The sequence below is a fragment of the Suricata suricatta genome, chromosome 14, assembly GCF_006229205.1.
Source record: "Suricata suricatta isolate VVHF042 chromosome 14, meerkat_22Aug2017_6uvM2_HiC, whole genome shotgun sequence".
Lineage (NCBI taxonomy): Eukaryota > Metazoa > Chordata > Mammalia > Carnivora > Herpestidae > Suricata > Suricata suricatta.
Window position 1 is genome coordinate 89,405,489 of NC_043713.1, and position 20,442 is coordinate 89,425,930.

The following is a 20,442-nucleotide window of genomic DNA, read 5'->3' on the forward strand; positions in this document are numbered from 1 at the left end:
GGCCACGTCGGCGGTGGGGCGGGCGGCCCGGGGAGGCCTGCGTGGGCCCCGCGGCGCCGAGAGGGGAGCCGCTGGGGAGGACTCCCGGCCTTTGCGGGGAAGCAGCACGCCCCTAAAGGTACGGGGTGGGGGGCGGGGCACCGGGCTCAGCCAGGCTTGGGGGATGGTGCCCATGTGTGGGCACCTGGCAGAACCACAGTCCCCCCGGGTCCCTTCCACCCCTGCCCGGGGCTGGGTCCCCTCAGTGTCCTGGGTAACACCCCCCCCCCCCCCGGAGGACACTTCGTTTGTTTTTTTTGTGTGTGTTTTATTTTTGAGAGTGAGACAGAGAGAGACAGCGGGAGCAGGGGAGGGTCAGAGAGAGAGGGAGACACAGAACCCAAAGCAGCTCCAGGCTCTGAGCCGTCAGCACAGAGCCCGACGCGGGGCTCGAACCCACGAATCGCGAAATCATGACCTGAGCCAAAGCCAGATGCTCAACCGACTGAGCCATCCAGGCGCTCCTCGTTCTTGAATCCCGAGATCACGTCTGCATGAGCCCTGCCCTTGGCCTCCCGTTCTTTCTTTCTAGAGCCATTGCGGGGGGGTGGGGGGCGTGGGGATTGGCGCCGGAAGAACCCAGGATCCTGAGAGGAGCCATCCCCTTTACGTCCCCGCTGAAGCCAAGGAGCCTCGGCTCCCTGGAGGGACGCGGGTTCCGAGGCCTCCCGCCCTTCGCGATGGGGGGAAACACCGGCTCGGAGTTGGGATCAGGTGCCGGGCGCTGAAGTCCGGACGCTGAAGTCCGAAGCAGTGGCGTAGAGGAGAGCTTGTCCCCCTAGTAGGCGGCCCCAGGCCAGGACCCAAGGGGTGGCGCAAGGCTGAAAGTACTAGAAACTGCTCCTAGACCCTCCTCCAGGGCACACTGTGCGCAATTCTGGGCGTGCACATTGTCACCACTTTTGTGGAAAGCAGTTTGGTAACATGTACTAAAAACACAGCTGCCACATAGCACTTCTCTGTAACCTCGCTTACGGGAGTCTGTTCTGTAGAAGAGTAATCCTGAACCCAAGGGACTAATTAGGGTTGTCGTGCTGCCTAAGTGTCCAGGAGTGGAGAGATGTGGGAACCGGCATGGCCCCTACTGTCACGGGCCACTTACAGGACCGTTCATATGGACCAGGAGGTTAAGTAATCACAATCTCTCTACTGGTAAAAACTGCTGTATGTCTACGGAAATTTTTATCAAAAAGAAAAATTCACAAAGCTTTCCAATCCCAAATTGCCATAGCTTACCTGGTGTTTTTGGGGGTGGAGTGCAGAGTACACGGACGGGGCCCCCACAAATGTTCACTCCTTTGTGTATATTTGTAACATGCGGGATTAGGACAATCTTTAAAACTGTGCTTTTCAAATATGTTGGCTCTTTTTTTTTTTTTTTTTTTTGCCCAAAATCAAAATCAAAAGCAGATGATGCTAGTCCTGGCTCTGGAAGGTCCCATGGCTCCTCTTTGTAGGAGTGTAAGCAGTGTCTGCCCAGCCCCTGGCCCAGGGTACTGCCTTACTGCTCCAAGAGGCCTTGGCATCCATTGCACAGGTGCTGGGGAACTCTAATGACCCCAACACACATGGTTCCTGCCGACTGAGCTCAGAAAAGGAATGGAAAAAAACCCCACAATTACCTTGCGTGTATAAGAATGTGGGGGAGGGACACCTGGGTGGCTCAGGCAGTTGAGCGTCCGACTTCAGCTCAGGTCAGCATCCCAGGGTTGTGGGATCCAGCCCTGCATTGGGCTCTGTGGTGAGCGTGGAGCCTGCTTGCGATTCTCTGTCTGCCCTTTTCCTGTATTTGTATACATGCTGTCTCTCCCTCCCTCTCTGAAATAAAGTTAGAAAGAGAATAAGAATGTGGGGGAAACAAAGAGGAGGAGATATGAGAGGACCAGGGTGGGGCCTGTGGATGAGACACAGACTAAAAGTTTGCAGCAGTGAGATGAACCACGGCAGTCCCAGCACCTAGTACACGGCCGAGGCCCGAAGAAAGGAAATGGTAGCAGGCATCTGATGCCCCTCTGCCTTCCCTCGGGGAGCTCTCAACCATGTTAAAAATGTCTGTGGCTAGAGGGGCCTCGCAGAGCTGAGGATTGACGTGCATTGGACCATTATCAGGACTGTTGTCTTGTTTGCAGAGGGGCCCAACCTACCGTGGGATGCAGAGCTTTCTGAAGCTGCTGAGGGAGAGTGGGGGTGCCGGTCTACCCCTGGCGGAGCTGGTGACTCTCGCAGGCAGGCTGTGCCGAGACCTGCAGGATGACCCTGCCCAAGTGCAGCCCTTGGTCACAGCCGTGATGGACAGTGAGCTTCGCCTGCACCTCCTGGACAATGCGGACGTGGCCCTCGTGTGTGCCCGGGTGCTGGCGCAGCAGGAGCAGCACCAGGCTGCCTGCCGGGTGCTGGAGGTAGGATAGACCTGCGAGGGGGGTGCAGAGCGGCTCAGTGGCCACCACCATCCCAAGCACAACGGAGATGTGGGGTGAGGTTTTGTAAACCAAGCCAGGAGGTCCACTCTTTTTACAAATTCTAACTACCTTGTTATCTGAGGCAACACTATCCATTTATGAGATCCATTCTGCGTGGTGGCCCTGGCTTGGGGTGCTGGGATCCCAGTAGGCGAGACAGTCAAACAGAGCCAGGCTCTCTGTCCCTGAGCCACAGGTCTGCAATCAAGAATGCAAACCCAAACTATCTTGGTCACTCACATCTGGTAGTACTCGGATGTGCAACTCATCTGGCATTCATGTGACCTGACCTGCATTGAGGTGAAGCCATTTATGGTCTTTAGCCATTTAATATGAACGTGGTGCCTTCTGGTACCTAAACACCGGCACGTTTGAGTGCGCTTGCCACCAGCCCCAGACGGCACTGCGGCGGTGCCAGCGTCACTCCCTGAACTCTGAGAAATTCTGAATTCCAAAGTACCTCTGGCTCAGAGGGCTTCACATAAGCAATTTGGAGGCATGCTTTTCCCTCTTTCATCCCCACATACAGTTCATGCCTAATTTATGCTGAGTTTACCTTGGAAATCCTCAATTCTTTCCAGTTCTTTCAGTTTTCACTCCTTCCCCCACAAGTTGTGTGGGGTCCTCCTGGTTGCTCCCCTCCTGTCCCCTCCTGTCCCCTTGATTTGTGCACTTAGCCGCCACAAGGAGTTTGAAAACTGCAGATGGGCCGTCGGGATGAGCGTGTGGGTGGCCCGGGAGCCTGCCCGCTCTCTAGTCTCTCTCTGGGGCTCTCCCCCTGCTTCCGTCACATAGTCACGCTGCTTCCTGCTGTTCCGACAACTCCTGAGATCTTTCTTTGTCTCAGAAACTTTGCACGTGCTCTTGCCTGTGCCAGAGGCTGGAGCCCAGCTCTTTGTGTGCCTGGTGCCTTTCTTCTTCTCTGGTTTCTACTGTAAATGTTGCCCTGTTTGGCAATGCCCACTTTATTCTCCAGCAGAGAGTCCCGTTCACCCTGTGGCTCCTTCCTCAGTTCCTAATTAGAAATTATTTGTTCGTCTTGGTTTTGTCTGCCGCCCCTTGCTGCGCTGCAGGCCCCCGGAGAGAGGGGCCGCCTTGGTTCTGCTCGTTACAGGACCCATGACATGTAACGTGACACCTGTAAGTAAGAGGGGCTAAGTTTCAAATCTGTCAAAATGGAAACGGTCAACAAAGGAAAACACAGAGTTGTAATAACCTGTTACAGCACTCAATGATGAAATGTGTGATTGACACCACTAATGAAAAACTCCCAGGTGAGGGATTATAAACACAGTCTGGATGGTCCAGAAGTGTTTCTTAGAAGGTGACATGTAGCTGAGCCCTGAGAGATAAGAGGGGGATGCCACACCAAGAAAGGGCCCAGGGCCACATCCTGCAGGTGGCAAGGTTCCTATGTACATTCATGGATGGCTGTGCCCTCGGCCAATGAAAATCACAGCCGAGAAGAATGGGCGTTTTCTGATGCTGTGGAGAGAAAGCTAATTGACTGTCAGCACCTCCTTGCCAAGATGCTCCTGGGCACCCTGGAGTTAAATGCAAGAACCATACACACCGGCTAGCGGGGCTGTGTCTGGGGGAGGCCCACTGGAGGTATCCTTGGCCATCTCTGAAGTCTGGTTATGTAGCCAGTTCACACTGGATTGGTGAGCTGGCACGGGGCACAGACCAGGACTGTATCCCACTTGACTCAGCACTTGCTGGGCGCCAGAGAGAAAGGTCTTTAACACAAGAAGTGGGTCAAGCCTTGGAATCACCATGTGGTTCTAACTGTGGCTCTGCCTCTTGCATGTTGTGTGGCCCAGGCAAGTCGTTTGTGTTCCCCCTGCATCCTGCTCTTTGCCTGTAAGGGGTGACTGAGAGCTGTGTTCACCTCATGTGCTGTGTGGGAGGGCTGAAGGGCTGACGTAACCCGGTGGCTGTCTGGGCCACCAGGGACTTACCACTGAGCTTGCTGGTGAGTGGAGTGCTGGGTTCATATCCTCATTGCTTGGCACATCAACAGGCAGCTCTTCCCGGGGATCGGATTGGGTCAGATGGCAGTGATCCAGGCTGGGTGAGGGCAGCCAGGTCTCAGCAGACTTTTCTCGGCAGGGTTGCCACGTTCCTGGAGGCAGCCAGGAGCTGGTACAACTCTGGAACGACATTCACTACCATCTCGTCATGAAGCGCCTAGGTGTGGCTGTGCTAACCCCAGTGCAGAAGTTCCGCTGCAGAAAGAGGTATCCCGCTGGGCTTTCTTGGTGCTTGTTCCCTAGGACTCCTGAGGGCTGCACCTTCTAAAACCACAGAGCAGGTGGGTGAAATAGAGGCAGGGAGATAAGGGCAGGAGAAGTCAGAAGAAGCAGTAAGAGTCAAAAGGTAATAGGCTCTCCGTCAGCCTGTGTGCCCCACACTGAGCCACACTCTCCACCTACCTGCCCGGTTGGGCGTGGGGTGCATTCCCAGTTATGCTTGCAGGGCAAGGAAAAGGAGCCATTCCCAGGACCCAGGCAGAGAGTTCTAGTTGCAGCAGGAGCCGTGGCCTTCTGGTGAGGGGTCTGCCGGCAAGGGGGCAGCAGCTGGGCACCCTGACCTTACTCTCTTCCTCTCCTCTCCTCCGGGGGAAATTTCCAGCACCCGTGTCCTAGGTCATCTGATTCTCACAGACAGTCTCTGCAGGTGCCATGGGCTGGAACTCAGTGCCACCCTGTAGGGCTGCAGGGCCTTTTAAAGAGAGGAAATATGAGGGTGATGCAGCCATTAGAGGAAATACCTGTGGTGCTTAGAAGATTGCCTGACCCATGAGAGATGCTGGGTCCATCCTCAGCACTAAGTAAACATCACAAGTGCCAATTACTATTATTATTCTCATCACCATTTACAGATGAGGAAACTGAGGCACAGAAAGGTCAGCAGCTTGCCCAGGGTTACACATGAGAGAGATGCAGAGCTAGGATTCCAGGCTAGACATTGAGGTTGTAGAGCCTTTGTTCTCCATCTTGCGTGTTCCCCTCTGACCGGAAGGGGCTGCAGATCTTGCTCTGAGCTCCTGCCAGCCCAAGTTACAGGAGATTCCTGCCCCACAGGGCCTGGTTACTGGCCTGGTTACTGGAAGAAGAGGTGGATTCCTTCTGGATCAGAGAGAATTCTTTTCCTGGTGCCCACCAAAGAGTGAGATACGTCCTCTAAACCCAGCAGGGGATCAGCCTTGGGGTCTTCAGGAAAGCAGTCATGTCCCTCCACATATAATGGCCTGCCAGAGTCCAGTTCAGTAAATGATTTGGGGATCAGTATGCGGTGTTTGGAAGAGGCCTCTGATTGCTGGGTGCTGTTGGAGGGGCTAGGGGTATAGCCTGGGCCCTACTCTCCTGGAGCTGATATGGGTTATGGACGATGGACAGTAGCTGAAGCAGCACTGTGGATTCCATAATCAGAGTGGGGAGTACTAGACAGAGAATGTGCTTAGTAGAAGACTGTCCCACCTTTGTTGTTTCTTGCGGGATGGAGGTTGCAAGGCGGCTCACCTAAACCTTGGCTTGGAGGCCTGAGCTCTGGGATGGCAGTCCTTAGAAATGTAAGGAGGGGATAATATTGGGGTTACAGCCATGCTTGGTACACCGCCTAAGCGTGGCAGGCTCTTCTAAAGGTGGTTGGTACAGGAGCAGAGGCAAGAGGTTCTTGGGACTGAGAGTGGTTGTAGAAAGGGTTGTATCAGGGCAGATTTTGGAGGATTTGCTGGCGAGTGGGATGTGTTGGAGGAGGTAAAGACAGAATAAAGTCGGACTCCAGGGTTCTTGGCCTGATTGGCTGGAACATGGTGGTTTTGCACAGAACTGGGGAAGATCTGAGAGCAAAGGATCAAGCTCCATTTGGGATGTGGTATGTGTGGATGCATTTTTGACATCCATGGTGATTTGTTCATTTGGTGTTTGGGGACCTTGGGTGTCCCCAGCAGGTAGTATTATTTGTTTATATATCACTTTTTCCTTTTGGAAAAACTCATGTATATACACAGTAAAGAGAGTAGCATAACCAACCTCAATATCCTCATCATCAACCTGTAGTAGCTACCGGCCGTTGGTCAGCTGTGGCATCTCAGTGAGCAGGACTAGTGACCCCTGTGAGGCTGTGCCGTGGAATGTGGGGCCCTCCCTCCTTCAGGGGATGGACCTCTGGGACTCTGCAGCTTAGAGAGCAGGAGCAACTAGTGAGATGAGAGCATATCTGGGGGTGCACAGAGCTTGAGAGCACATGAGGTGCATCCGGAAAAGCTGTCTATAACCACCTCTACACTGTCCTTATCCAGGAACCCACCCCCACCCTCCCTCTGCCCTGAAGGCCTGAAGAGCCGGAACTTTCCCAGAGAGGTTCGCCAGAAGCTGCACGACTTTGCCTCGGGCGTGAGCACTAACCCCAGCAAGGCGGAGCGGGTAAGAATCGAGGAGAATGAGGCTCAGCAACCCCCTTTTAGTCGACCTCTCGACCTTAGGCGACACCACCACCCTTAGATGACCCATACCCTTAGCCCTCCCTTCCTCCGGACCTCCTGAGTGGCCCATCTGGCAGGGCGCTGGGGACTTCGGCCTCTCTCTGAACTGTCCTGAGGACGGGAGCTCATTGGCTGGCAGCTCCTGACCACCCAGCCTGCTCTCTTGGAGGGTCTAGTTTTCAAACGTGGGGTTATCCTATCCCCATTGCCGTCGTGGAGCTTCCAGCGTGAGGGAGCCAGTTATTTGTGGAGCTCAGTACCAGCAGGGCACCATCCTCAATGCAGCCTCCGGAAGCTGGAGGGACGGAGTGAAGTTGGGTGAGGTTGCTGGGGAGGAAGAGGCGTGACACGCCCGGTGGGAATTTCCCGGCGCTCCAAAATCCGGGCCTGTTCTCCGCCCACTTCTCTGCTCTGTCCAATCGGCTGGGTTCTTCCATGTTAGCTGCACCTACTTTCCCGGCTTCTACCGCTTGTCCAATCAAAAGGGCACTCCTGGTGGCTGCTCCTCCCACCATGTTACCTGTCCAATCAGTAGTGCTCTCCCAGTGGTCACCGCACCTGCTGCGTGAACTGGTTTCCCCTGAGCACTGCACGGTGGTCCCAGGAAGACGGACTCCGCTGGGTGCTGCGTCACAGGCGTGGTTCACGGGCCGTCGCTGTCCCCTGCTGCGGAACGCTCTGGTCCGGCAGGCCCTGCCCAACCCCTCCGCGTTTCTGGGTTACCGTCGGCAGGGCCGCTGCTGTGGCGCGAGTGGGGAACGAGGCCGGGCTGCCTGCCGTGCCGGTGTCTCGGGCCTCCCACTCTGAGGCGGCTCAGCTTCGCTGCTGCTGCTGCTGCTGCTGCTGCTGCTGCTGCTGGAGAGTCAGGCCGGGCTCTGGCTCGCCTCCTGAAAGCCTTGTCGGGTCACCCTTGTGCTGCTTGGGGGACGGTGGCAGGGCTAGAGGTTGTGCTGTTTTGGGGCAGGAGAACCTGGCCTTGGAGACGAGCCTGACCGTAGAGCAAGTGTACAACTGGTTTGCCAATTACCGGCGGCGCCAGAGGGCCCTTGTCCAGCGCCTGGAGTCAGCGCCAGAGGACACAGTAGAGGACCCCAGTGTGAGGGAGAGGGGTCCGGACCGCCCCCAGCCCTCAGGCCACCCTCACCTTGGCTCTGGGTGTGTGGACAGGCCTCAGTGGCCAGGTGAGTGGCTCCAGGGCTCCCCCCTACTTGTGGTTGGGGGTTCTCTCTGCCGCCCAGCACCCTTTGTTTAGGGTTAAGCCTAGTTAGGGTCACTCTGGTTATAGGGACAGCACCTTCACTCCCAGTCTGCACTCTGAGGATGTCACCTTTCGGTGAGTGAGATCCCCGAAGGTGAGGGTCAGGGTGCCCCTAAGTGGGGCCTGCAGCAGCTGTTTTGCGTTTAGATTATGGTGAGTCCAGGGCCAGGAGTTGTGAGCCAACCATCATGATTTAGGGGTTGGTGGGTTTGTAATAATGGATTGGTTTCAGACAAAAGACATTTAAGGGACAAAGGATATTGTATTGAATCAGTGGCTGACACCTTTTTCCAGCCCTAACCTGGCCCTAACCTGCTGGGAAGGAGGCTGGGACTGGGAGCCACAGCAAGACCCCCTTCCTATCTTATTGGCTTTCAGCTGGACGGGAGGAAAATGGGCCTGCACAGTCCAGGGAGACCACCCAAGGGCCGTGGGAGTCGCTGGCCCTGGCCCCGGACTTCTCTGGAGACGAGACTATGCCAAAGCCATTGCCTCCCAGGTACTGCCATCCCATGGGACCATGGGACCATCACCCTATCGAGTTAACCCGTCCTGAGTGGGTGGCCAAGGTTGGAGCAGGCATGTGAGTCCTGGGGCCAGCAATAGGACCAGGTCAGTGACTGCTGAGAGCAGAGACGTCTGCCGTTGGTAAGGAAGGCACACATGTCAGGGACCCTACACTTGCTCCCTGGAGCCTGGCTCACAGCCTGACTTCATGTATGTCTTGCAAAATGAGGAAAACAGATTTGGAAAGAAAAACATGCAGATTTACTTCCTAAAGGCAAACCCTGGTTCTTGTTTAATTTTCTTTCTGGTATTTTTGTATTGTTTATATTTCTTTGAGTCAGTAACAGCTAATGTTTCTTGAGTTCCTTCTGTGTGCTAGGCACTGTCCAAGCACTCTCCCTCACCTGGGACGAGGCATGAACCTGGTGTAAGCATAAGAAAAGTGCCAGCCATCACCAGAACTAGGTCAGAATGAGGGGCCAAGTCCTCTCTTGTGTAACCATAAAGGTGTGGACACTTTCCATTTCCCGTTGTGACATCAGCATCTCTCATGGCAATCTGTGCCTGGCCCTTCACATGCAGGCTGGCACTGCCCAGGTACGTGAACTTAGGCAGGTTCTTGTGACCTCTCAGTGCCATGCTTTTTTCATCTGCGAAATGGGGAGGCCATGCCATCCAGGTTATTGCAGAGATTATGAGGTGGGTTGGGAGGTGGGCAGTAACAAAGGGTTCAGGAGCATCATCTTAGACACAGTCAGTGTTTGTGCAGTATGGAGTCTAATTATTATCAACAACTTACTGCCTGATATTCCTGTAAGGTCAGCCATTATCATCCACTCAACTGTTAGGTTCTTCCTGATCATTTCTTGCTTTCATTACTGTGGAACAGTGCTTTACTGAAGTTCCTTTGGAAGAAACTGCTAATGTATTTTAGGTTTAGGTAATGTTTGTTTGTTTTTTAGAGAGCAAGGGCAGGGAGAGAGGTGGGGGGGAGAGAGACAGAGAGAGAGAGAGAGAGAGAGAGAGAGAGAGAGAGATTGAGTGTGGGGAGGGGTAGAGAAAGAGGGAGACACAGGATCCCAGGCAGGAAGCAGGCTCCTTGCTGACAGGATTCAAACTCAATGAACCATGAGATCATGACCTGAGGTAAAGTCAGACACTTAACTGACTGAGCCACACAGGTACCCAAGAGACCTAGAGAATCCCAAGCAGGCTTCATGCTCAGCACAGACCCTAGCACAGAGTGCAGTGCGGGGCTGGATCCCAAGACCCTAGGATCCTGACTTGAGCTGAAATGTAGAGTTGGGCACTCAAAGTACTCAGCCACCCAAGTGCTGCAGTAATAGTATATATTTTTTTAAGTTTTCTAGAACCCTTGTACCTATAGGTAGAACAGTGAAAGCAGTGTAATTAGGGATGCGGGCCCCACAGCCATCAGTGGCTGAGTTGAGTCAGGAACGTGGATTCCCAAACTGGGCTGGAGTGTCCTCCTGGGAGTCTCTGCCCTTCAAGGGATGACGTTCACTGTCTTCTCCAGGTCTCTCCAGGGTGGCGAGATGTACCAGGAGGGGCCTCGCCACGATTCTGCCACTCTCCCCCTCATCTGCCCAGGCCCTGGCCTCTGTCCTCTGGCTGCTGGCAGTGACATGACGGACTCTTCTGTGGCTGCCCCCGAGTCATGGCTGATGTCCCTTGCACTGGCGTCCTCCAAGGAGGTTTCCTTCCAGACCGGGCAACTGGCCCATGGGCATGGGATGGACTTCATGGTGCGCCCCATAGATACAGCTGTGACCGTGTCCATCACCGCTGTGGGAGAGCCCAGCGCCACAGGTGGGTCCTTCCAGACCACACTCTTCTGCACAAGGTGCCACGACTATGCGGCTCTCATTTGAGGGGTCGTGAGAAGGGCCAATACTCTCCTACTTTTCTAGTTGGCAAGATAAAATGTGCATATGACTAAAAGTAAGACAGTTAGGAAAGAGTTAAAACTAAATTAGACAGTTGCCACACTGCACTCCCCATTCCAGTCCACCTAACTTACCTGTCAACACTTGCAGCAACAGTGGATGGCTGAGCTGATTGGACCTCCACAGCATCTCATGGTTGAAATATCACTTCTTTGGTTTCTTCTTAGTTTTTATCTGAAGACTATATATTTACATATATATTTAGTCTACCAAATACAAAAGCATCTTGTGACATGTCACTTTGTAAGGAGGATATTGGCACAATTTGCCTATCACCTAAATTTCTTAGTCTTCTATGGTTATATCCATACTTTCCTGGAGTTTGTAATTGCCTTTCTTTTTTCTTATATTACCTGGTTGTTTTTTTTTAATCACATCCTTAACCTCTTCCAGCTTTCCAAGTGTCTCCTCTGAAGACTTGTGACTGGAGCCCTTCTTGTTTCCTCCCACTGGTGTTTCCCTAGACCTGGTGTGGGGTCACGATCCCAAGTGCTCCTCTGATTGTCTCCTTGGGTTTGATTCAGTGTTTCCAGAATTTCAGGTCTTATTCTTTCTTCCTTGACTTCTTGCGTTTGAGAACATCTTCAATTAATTTTGCAAGAAAGGGTACTTGCCAGATAAATTTTCTGATTCCTTACATGTTGTGAAATTGTCTTTAATCTGCCCTCAACTTTGATTAACAGTTTGGCAGGGAAAGAGTTTTGAGGTAAAATATTTTTTATCTGCCTTAGATATCTAGAAATACATTTATATCCTTGTTTGCAGCATCTGGTGGTGGTGTTGATGTCATTCTGTTTGCTTCTTTGCAACGTACCATTCCTTTCTTGGAGTTTTGTTTTTTAAGTCTAAGTGTTCTGAAATTTCACAATGATGGTCTTAGATGTGAGTCTTTTTAATTCACTTTTCTGTTAAGCCTTCAAATTTAAAGAAGATAATAATGTATCCTTTGAGGTTTGGTTTATTTTGGATAATATTCTTTGATGATTTATCCCCGTCCATGTTCACAGTTCTCTTCAGAGCACAAGTCTTACTCTGATGTTGGAAATCCTGGACCAGTCTCCCACATGTTTACCTTTTTTTCTTGTATTTTTTTCTCTTTCATTGTATGTGCTTTGAGGGTGTTAAATTCTGTCTCTCAATATTCCATTTTGACAGGTAGGCTTTAAGAGAATGCCAGGCTCTTTTTCTATTTGAACTTTCCTTTTCTCATGGAGTATGTTACTTTATATAGATGCAGTATATTTTATTTTTTGAGTATTCTCAATAGAAGTTTCAAAAATCTGCTTTTTTGTCTGAAGGCAAGAATATCGGAGGTGTGGACCCTGGCCCTTCCTTGAATAGGGAAGGATGAGGGGTCAGAAAGAAGAAGGGCCCTGGAGACTCATTGCTCTGTAGGCAGCTTTTCAGTTTAGTCATATTGGTCCCTCATTTCTTGCCGTCACATTTCCCCCCACAGTCAGAGGTCTATGTTTGCCTGTCCAGATTTACCAACCAGGCTGGAGGGGGGGTGGGCACTGGCCAGCTGCACACCGGGACGAGGGGCACTGCTCTTCACCCAGGGTCCAGGACACGTGAGGGGTGATGTGCTCGAGGACTTGGTGAGCCTCCCGACCGACTGCCTGACACCAGGGTGTTAACCTTGCTCTCATTGCTCCCTCCCTCCCAACCTCCTTAGGGTTCTCAGGACCTGACCCTCCTTTCAGATGCCCGACCACCCTAGGAAGGAACTTGTGCCCTGGGTCCACAGAAGTGTGGACATCACCCTCCCACTAGTGATCCCTCCCCCGACTCTCCCTTTGTTGTGGGCTTTTGGCATATTACTTGGTTTTCTCTTGGAGGAAGAAGATATAACCCAGTGATTTTTTATGTTTGAATCAGAAATGTTCAAATTAGCACTTAATATATATATATTTAATGTATCTCAGAGTATTTCTAAAGTTCTGGAGATGAGGGAACAGTATAAAATGGCGGTAGAATCATACACCAAATGGTCAGGAAAGTTCCTTTGGTTGGAGGTTTTCTGGGCAGCAGCTGGCAGGTTAGGTCGTTGCTCTGACAGACAAGACAAAGGACTGTGAGCCCAGCCTGGCTGGCCTGTTGTTTTGAGTCTGAGATAGGGATTCTGAGGCTAGGTTTACCACCTGGTAGACTCCGGGAAGACGCGGACCTTCCTTCTTAATCTTCCTTTCCTCCAAAATGTTTGTTGACCCAGAATTGATCAGATCCACCATTTATCTTGAACCATATATGGAGATGTTCTCTTCAATATTTTGTGTAGAGAGAAGGAGCCAGGTAAGGTAGTGACACCTTGCTCCTCATTGAAATCATGATAAAACATAAGCTAAAAGATGAAAATGAAAATAGCTAAGGGCTGCTGGACCAGCGCGAGATAAACTGAGAAGTGGACTGCCCACTCCTGTCCTCACAGCAGGGGTGCGTGGTGGGCAGATTTGGATGCTGAGTCTTTGGCAATGGGTGGGTGACATGAAGTCTGGGTTAAAGCAGAGCTTGAAGTCTGCAAAATTGGACTTGGTCTTTGTTTCTGGAAGCCTACAAAGGCCATTGAGGTCAACAGCTATGACTGTTCCTTCTTCAGCAAGGGAGGCTGAGGCTGGGGGCCTGCCAGGCTGGATGCCGCTTCTCTCCGTGGAGGTCTTGATTATGCTGCTTGTGGGCTGTGTTCTGTTCTCCCATCACTGGGTTGTGGAATTTGTTTCTGTGTAGGATTCGCTGACCCACCTGTTGGCAATCCGCAGAGCATGTACCTGGAGGAAGGTCTGGGCACTGGCAGTGGTCAGCAAGAGCAACAGGAAGGTGGCTTCCAGGTGACACGGCCCCCGCCACAGCCTCCAGAATTCATCCTGACCCAGAGGTGAGCCACACAGAGCCGTGGAGTTCAGGTGACATTTTCTCAGGTTATGGTTAGGGTACTGCCTGGTTTATAGACTGTGATCTCAGATATGCAGATTAAGTCCTTTACTTATCGGTGTCTGGAACAAAACACATTCTCCCCACCTTGCGTCTACCAGAGGTAGAGGGTAGTTTTTCACTGAGACAAAAGAACACTCAGAAATATCAGAGCGGACAAGACTGTCTGTTATGGACAGTGCTTACGATTTGCATCTTTTCCAAGATCACCCTGGGCCCCAGCAGCCTCTTTTTTGGCATTTTCTTTTCCCTAGACAGAGACTGTCCGAGTTTTTGAGTGGCATCGAGATGGATTTTATATTCCGAACTGTAGTTTCAAAGGTGCTTGGGAGGGCCATGAATCTAGGTGCCATAGATTTTGGCCATGGTGGCCAGGACAGCAGGCCAGGAGAATCTAGCAGTAGAGAAGAGGATAGAAGAGTGTGAGAAGTTAGGGGTCCTGCGGTGGACAGGGAATCCAAGATAGGGGTCACCATAACCAGGCTCCCAGGTTCATAGTCTCCTCAGTCTGGGAGCTGGAAGCCAGGTGCACAGTAAGGGCAGAACCACAGGGCAATGTGTGAGAGAGAAAGGGAGCAGTTCCATAAGTCACAAGTTCTTCTCGTTGATACAGCACAATGAGAAAATGCAGACTTTGGCAGATGGACTCACTTTTCCACTTGTGACCAGGAACCGTGATGGCGAAGATGCCCCCACTGGGTACCTTTGTGGTTTGCTTACTCTCCCCACCAGCCATATCAGCCGTGGACTCCCATGGCCCAGCCCATCATTGCTCTGATCTGATGACCTTGATTCCTTCTTTAAAAGTAAATTCATTGAGGCATAATTGGCATTCAGAAAAGCAACATGTTTAGATGGTAGAGATGATAGTTTTTTGAGTGCAATTTCTGTGTCTACCGTGAAGCTCTAACTGTTAAGCCATGTAGAGCAGTCCACCTGCTTCTACCCCTGACACCCCCAGGACCATGGATCTGCTTTATTTAGCTGCATTTTATGGAACTCCATGTAAATGGAATCTAAAACTTTACATTTGGGTGGGGAAGGGGTCTGGCTCCTTTCACTCAACCCGAGTACTTTGAGGTTTTCCCCTGTTGCTGTGCACATCAGCAATCCATTCCCGTTACTAGTAAGTTCTGGTCCTTGATGTGGCCGTATCATGGTTTTTTGATCCATCACCTGCTTGTAGGCCTTGCTGAGACCCCAGGTTTGGGTTGCTTTGAGAATTCCTGGATGCATGTGGGTCTGCATGTTTGCCTTTAAGTCTCTGGAGCATGTACACAGAACGGATGTGTAGGGATGTTTAGGGAACTACCAGATGTTGTCCCAAGTGCCTGCACCCTTTGCCTTCCCTGCTTGCTGGGAGCCGCACCGGCCTTGCTGGATGACGCGGTCACAGTAAGGAAATGGTAGACGTAGCACGGCTCCTGCCATAGTTGATGGAAGCTGGCATCTCCTTCTGTTAACTGATTGCTTGTGTAAAATTAAGCCTGTTGCTATTGACTAGGCCTCACAATGTTCCAAATCAGACTGATATTCCCCAGAAACCTCATGGGAGGAAGCATATTCCCATCTCTATGAAGAGGAAGTTAAACAAGGCACTGCCGATGTTTGTTGAAAGGCTCTTCTACTGAGCCTCACAAACTTAAGTCATGAAAATGAAGGGGGTTAAAAGATAATGTTTACCCTGGCCTGGAGATAAAAAGCCTAATTTAGGAATAAGAAACCAACAAGAGCCAGGCATAAGTTACTGCACATACCTGTGCTAATTTGGTGCCCATTGTGCGGATAGGTAAGAGTAGTAACAATTTAAACTCATATGCAAAGGCCGGCTCTTCTAGGGCGCCTGTGGCCTTACACCTTCAACATCAAAGAACAAGGTTGACAAAAGGTTTACTTACTAACCATCATGAATGTAATCTTCCTCTTGTGAGCCAAATAGAATGCCTCCTAGCCCTATTGCTGCCTGAATTTTAGCATCATTGTTATAAAATGTGTTTGCTATTTGCCTCTCACTGAAAACATCCTGATATCTTCATAGTTGTAAGATTTACTACCGGTTCATACAAATGTGTATGTTATCTGCTTTTCACTGAGAATATCCTGTTATTTTATGATGTATAAGTTACCTCCCTGTAATTAGAATAGTTCTGAAGAAATGCCTCTGTAAGACCTGTTTCTGCAGCCTTTTCAAAGCATCTGTATCACTGAGAATTATCTGTAAAAGCTCTGCTTTTTGATGTCAGAAGTCTATAAAAGCCCAAAACCTGGCAGGAGATGATAATAAAGAGGATAAGACGATGCCAGGCTGGACCAAGTAAGACACTGCGTGAATCTCTTTCCCGTCTGCTGCTACCCCTTCAGGGAGCCCTGGACCAGCCAGAGCAGGCTTCCAGCACCTGCTCTCTCTGCTGTGGTCCTAATGGCCTCTGGTCTCCTTCACACACCAGGCCTGCCCCTTCTTGTTTGACCTCTTCCTTCATGTTTCCACTTGTGGCCCTTCTCTGTGAGCCTGCCCTGAAGTGCTCTCTCGTTCACCCAAGCCACCTACTGGAGATGTCACACAGGACTCTCTGGCACCTGCGCACTGGAGGCCCCTGTGAGAGGACAGTGTCCCTGCAGAGCGTCCAGCATCTGGAAGGGCTGCTTATGTGCAAAGAGCAGTCGGGGCGTGTAGTGACCTGGCGCCTGTTGATACAGAGCTTGTCCTGACATCATCTCTTTTCCAGCCCCCTGGAGTTGGCTCCGGGCCCCTCCTTCTCCAGCCCTATGTCTGCTGTGGACCTGAGCCAGCCCTTGCCTTCCAGCCAGGTGAGACCCCACTACCAGGTGTCATGGGTCTCCCTCTGAACTGTTGGATTCTCGGGTCATGCCTTTGGAGTGAAGAACGCAGGCAGATGGAACAATGGGTGGGGATGTCTCAAGGCGTCTCAGTTGGATGGGAGCCAGGTTCCTTGGGCTGGTGTTTCCCTCTGAGTCCAGAGAGGGTAGGTCCCAGTGTAGGGGTGCTTGAGTGGGAAGGTGGAGCCAGGCAGAAGGTGCTTCCGTGTGTAATGCTGTGTTGGCTTTCCAGGTGCAGTGGCCCGATGGCCAGGCTTCCAGCGATGCCTTCTGGGGAGCCAGGATGCTTCTTGAGCTTTCAGGGGGCAGCCTGGGTTGAGATATCCCTTTGGGGTATCCAGCCAGTGCCCTGGGGAGCAGGTGTGGACATCCAGCTGTTCAGTACACGTTATAGAGCTTTATTCCGACTGAAAAAAGGACCCCAGAATGCCTTAAGGGGTTCCAGTGAAAAGCACTGGGGACCAGTTAGCCCCTGCCGTGTTTCATAGTTTGGTTGGTAACTCGCTGTATTGGAGGAAGCATTTGAGAAATGCTCTTGAACTCAGAGGTCAGAGGGGTCTGTTTCACTCAGACAGAGAGATTGTGGCATCAAGCTCCTAGACAGGGTCTGGCAGGGAAGGCCTTTCCAGAGCAAGAGGAGACTGTTGTGCTGTCATGACAAGGCCACGCTGTACCCGGTTGAGTTGGGGAGCAGGGCACGGGCAGTGTTCTGACATATGTCTGTCTTAGGGAGTTGGGATAGCTCAGGCAAGATGAGACAGGGTACATTTCCCTCCGAGGTTGTAATTCATTGTGTTTGTAAAACAAATGTTCTGTTCAATTAAATTACAGTTAAATGTTCTGAACGCCCCCTTTTACTCCCTTAACTACATCTTGGACACCTGTTCCTTTCAGTCCCTGGTGGGCACTTCACGGCATGAGTGTGCATTGATTGATGAATCAGTACCCTATTGATCTCATTGTCTAATGTCTCTGTTTTATAAACAGTGTCACAGTGGGCATCTCTGCCCTTTACCTGGTTTTTTGTGTGTGGGGAAAGGAATTGCGCTGGTGCTACAAGTCCCTATGTCTACCCACACAGGGCCTGGTGGGGGGGGGGCGACTATGCTGTGACTCCTCATGCACGTGATTCTCCTTTGCAGGGGTGACTTTTTTTTTTGAGAGACAGAGACATTGCGAGCAGGGGAGGGTCAGAGAGAGAGGGAGACACAGAATCTGAAGCAGGCTCCAGGCTCTGAGCCAGCTGTCAGCACAGAGCCTGACATGGGGCTCGGGCCCATGAACCATGAGATGATGACGTGAGCTGAAGCCGGATGCTTAACCTACTGAGTCACCCAGGCGCCCCTGCAGGGGTGACTTTGCACTCATGACTGTCACCTCCAGAAATAGGTCCTTGGTCCTTGCCTTTCCCATTGTGTCAGTTGACAGATGTGTGCTGAGCAGTGTGTGTGATACAGCAGGGAGCAAAGTGCATTTCTTGCTCTCAGGCTGCTCACAGGACAGACGAGTAAGGGACAATTGTGGGCGGTTGCTAAGAGGATCCCAGGATACATGGCGCATGAATGACGAGACCCCCAGCACTTCCTAAAGGGGGGACACCTGAGCCGAGACCACCTGTGCTCCGTGCCCTCACCTGGATTCTGCAGACCCTCCGCCCAGCACAGCACGTCCCAGGCGTCAGGAGGAAGGTGCACTTCCACTAGGGGGCGTTCACACACATGCGGTGTTCCCAGAACCAACAACAGTCTTTCACTTGTCAGATACTTCTTTATTGTGACGGTCACAAACTTATAAAAAGTTGTAACTAGAACGCAGACATTTCTGATGACTGTCATTGCTCTGCTACTTCCGTGTGTCTCCTCCAGATAGGAATTCTCTTACATTCCCACAGAGCAATTATGAAAACCAGGAAATCAGTTCTGATATTTACCATCATTTCCAGACCCCGTGATTGTTCGCTCTGTTGTCCCAATAACACCCAAAATTACAAGTGATCTCGCCCCAGAGCACCTGCTGCCTGCTCTCGGTGCATCTTTTCCTGCCCTTCAGCCTGTTCTCCCGTGACTTTTATGACTGACACTCTTGACGTGGTGAAGCCAGTTACTCTGTAGCATGCCATCCTAAGTGGCCAGATCTGATGTTTCCTTGTAATTTGGGAAGTAACTTTCTGGAAGGAATATCCCAGAATTGACTGCAGGTACTAATAATGTGTTACAGGTGGCCAATGATTTTGATTGTCCAACTATTGTTGGTGCTCATTTTGATCACTGGATTATGGTGTTTATGTCGAGCTTCTCTACTACGAAGTTACTTTTTTTGTATATTTTAGGGGCTGGTGCTTCAAAACTATGTAAACCTGCTGTTTCTCATCAAGGATTCTATTGACTCCTGAATTTCTCTAATGTGTGTAAATTCTCAAAATTCATGAACACGTCACCAGCTTCCCTCATATACGTTCATGCAGTGTACACTCACTCCTCAACCTTACTATGTACCAGCCAGCCAAGTGGTGATTTATTTTCACCACTGAGGTATCATTGTGCATTACCTGTCACCTTACGAATCACACTGATCAAATTCATCCCGCCCTCAATCATTCAAAGTCTGCAGCAAGTGTCAGCACAGTTGATAAACACACTGCTGTGTGAGGGTTAGCAGCTTAGGGACTGGGCTGCTTGAAAGATACTACCCTTTGGCCTTCCCCAGGAACACGCAGAGCTCTGGACCCATCTCAGGCATGGCCTTAACTGAGATGCCAGGAGGTAGCTATGTGTGAGGGGGTCACAGTCCGAGGCAAGACCCTTCTGACAGTGCAGTGCAACGACCTCCTAGGCATCTTCCTTCCCAGTAACTCTTCACAGATCCAGGACTTAATCCTGAAAGCTCAGAGCACTGACTCAGCCAACTGGAGCATGTCCATTTTGTGGGCAATGGATTAAAGTCTCTGGAGCTGACCCTTGACAGATTCCAGCTCCTTCGGAGGGCCACCTGTGCAGTGTGCAGATGGCTCGTGTGGATGGAGCTGGTCACCAACTGTGGGAGGGGCCTCCGCTCAGCATGTCACCATCCAGCCCCCACTCCCATGCCCACCGCTCCCCCCCTGCTTTCTGTCCTCATCCCAGGCTCCTCGGGGAGGGGGTCGTTGGTCCCACAGCCTTTTCTGCCCTCACCTCGTTAGTGGCCCAGCCTGGGCCCAGTGGACGTAGGTGAGGTACTTTGACCAGGCTGAGGGGCCTCTTTCTGTGTCTTGCCAAGGCACTTCCCTTACTGAGGTTAAAAGGGATATAGTGGCTGTTCCAAATGGCTGATGGCTGACAGAGGGGCCTATAGGAGGTGTCAGAAGAGGATGTGATCTGGCCATTCCTGGGTGTTCTGGGCTTCACTGACGAGCTCCTGGGAGGCCAGCTCCCTTGCCTCTCCTTTTCTCCATAGTCTCATTGGCCACAGGAGGTTGAGAGCTATGGACAGAGTTTCCAATCAGGGCAAAATGACCACCCAGCAATGGCCTTGGTCTGTGAAGGGCCCCACCTTAACCCCCACCTTCTATGGTCTGTTGATTGCTGGATAGAGCAGAGGGTGCCTGCATTGGTCTTTTGGGTCTTCTGTAACAAAGCTGCACAAACTAGGTGACCTAGAGTACCAGATTGTTATCTCACAGATCTGGAGGCTGGAAGTGTGAGATGCAAGTGGGTGATGGTCATAAGCTCAAGGGCACTTTTCTCCAGGTTCTGGTTTGGAAAAGCAGAGCTCCAGGCTTCACATGGTGTTTCCCCAGTGTGGATGTGTCGTCCAGTTCCTCTGGTTTATTCCTACATAGTTCTAGTGGAATAGGTCTGATCTGAATGACTTCATCATCTCTGAGGCCCTATTTCCATATGAGGTCTCATTCGGGGTTAGGGTTAGGGTTAGGGGTTAGGGGTTAGGGTTGGGGTTGGGGTTAGGGTTAGGGGTTAGGGG

General features: G+C 51.4%; 1 protein-coding gene across 1 annotated transcript; it reads left to right on the plus strand.

Moving 5' to 3' along the window:
* Nucleotides 1-2,189: 2,189 nt before the first annotated feature.
* ANHX (anomalous homeobox) lies at nucleotides 2,190-17,499 on the plus strand. The gene is made up of 8 exons (XM_029922204.1): nucleotides 2,190-2,438; nucleotides 4,611-4,738; nucleotides 6,805-6,928; nucleotides 7,952-8,168; nucleotides 8,624-8,744; nucleotides 13,463-13,591; nucleotides 16,374-16,455; nucleotides 16,718-17,499. Exons 1-8 carry the CDS (start codon nucleotides 2,190-2,192, stop codon nucleotides 16,802-16,804), a joined length of 1,137 nt encoding a protein of 378 aa, XP_029778064.1. The 3' UTR covers nucleotides 16,805-17,499.
* The last annotated feature ends 2,943 nt before the right edge of the window (nucleotides 17,500-20,442 follow it).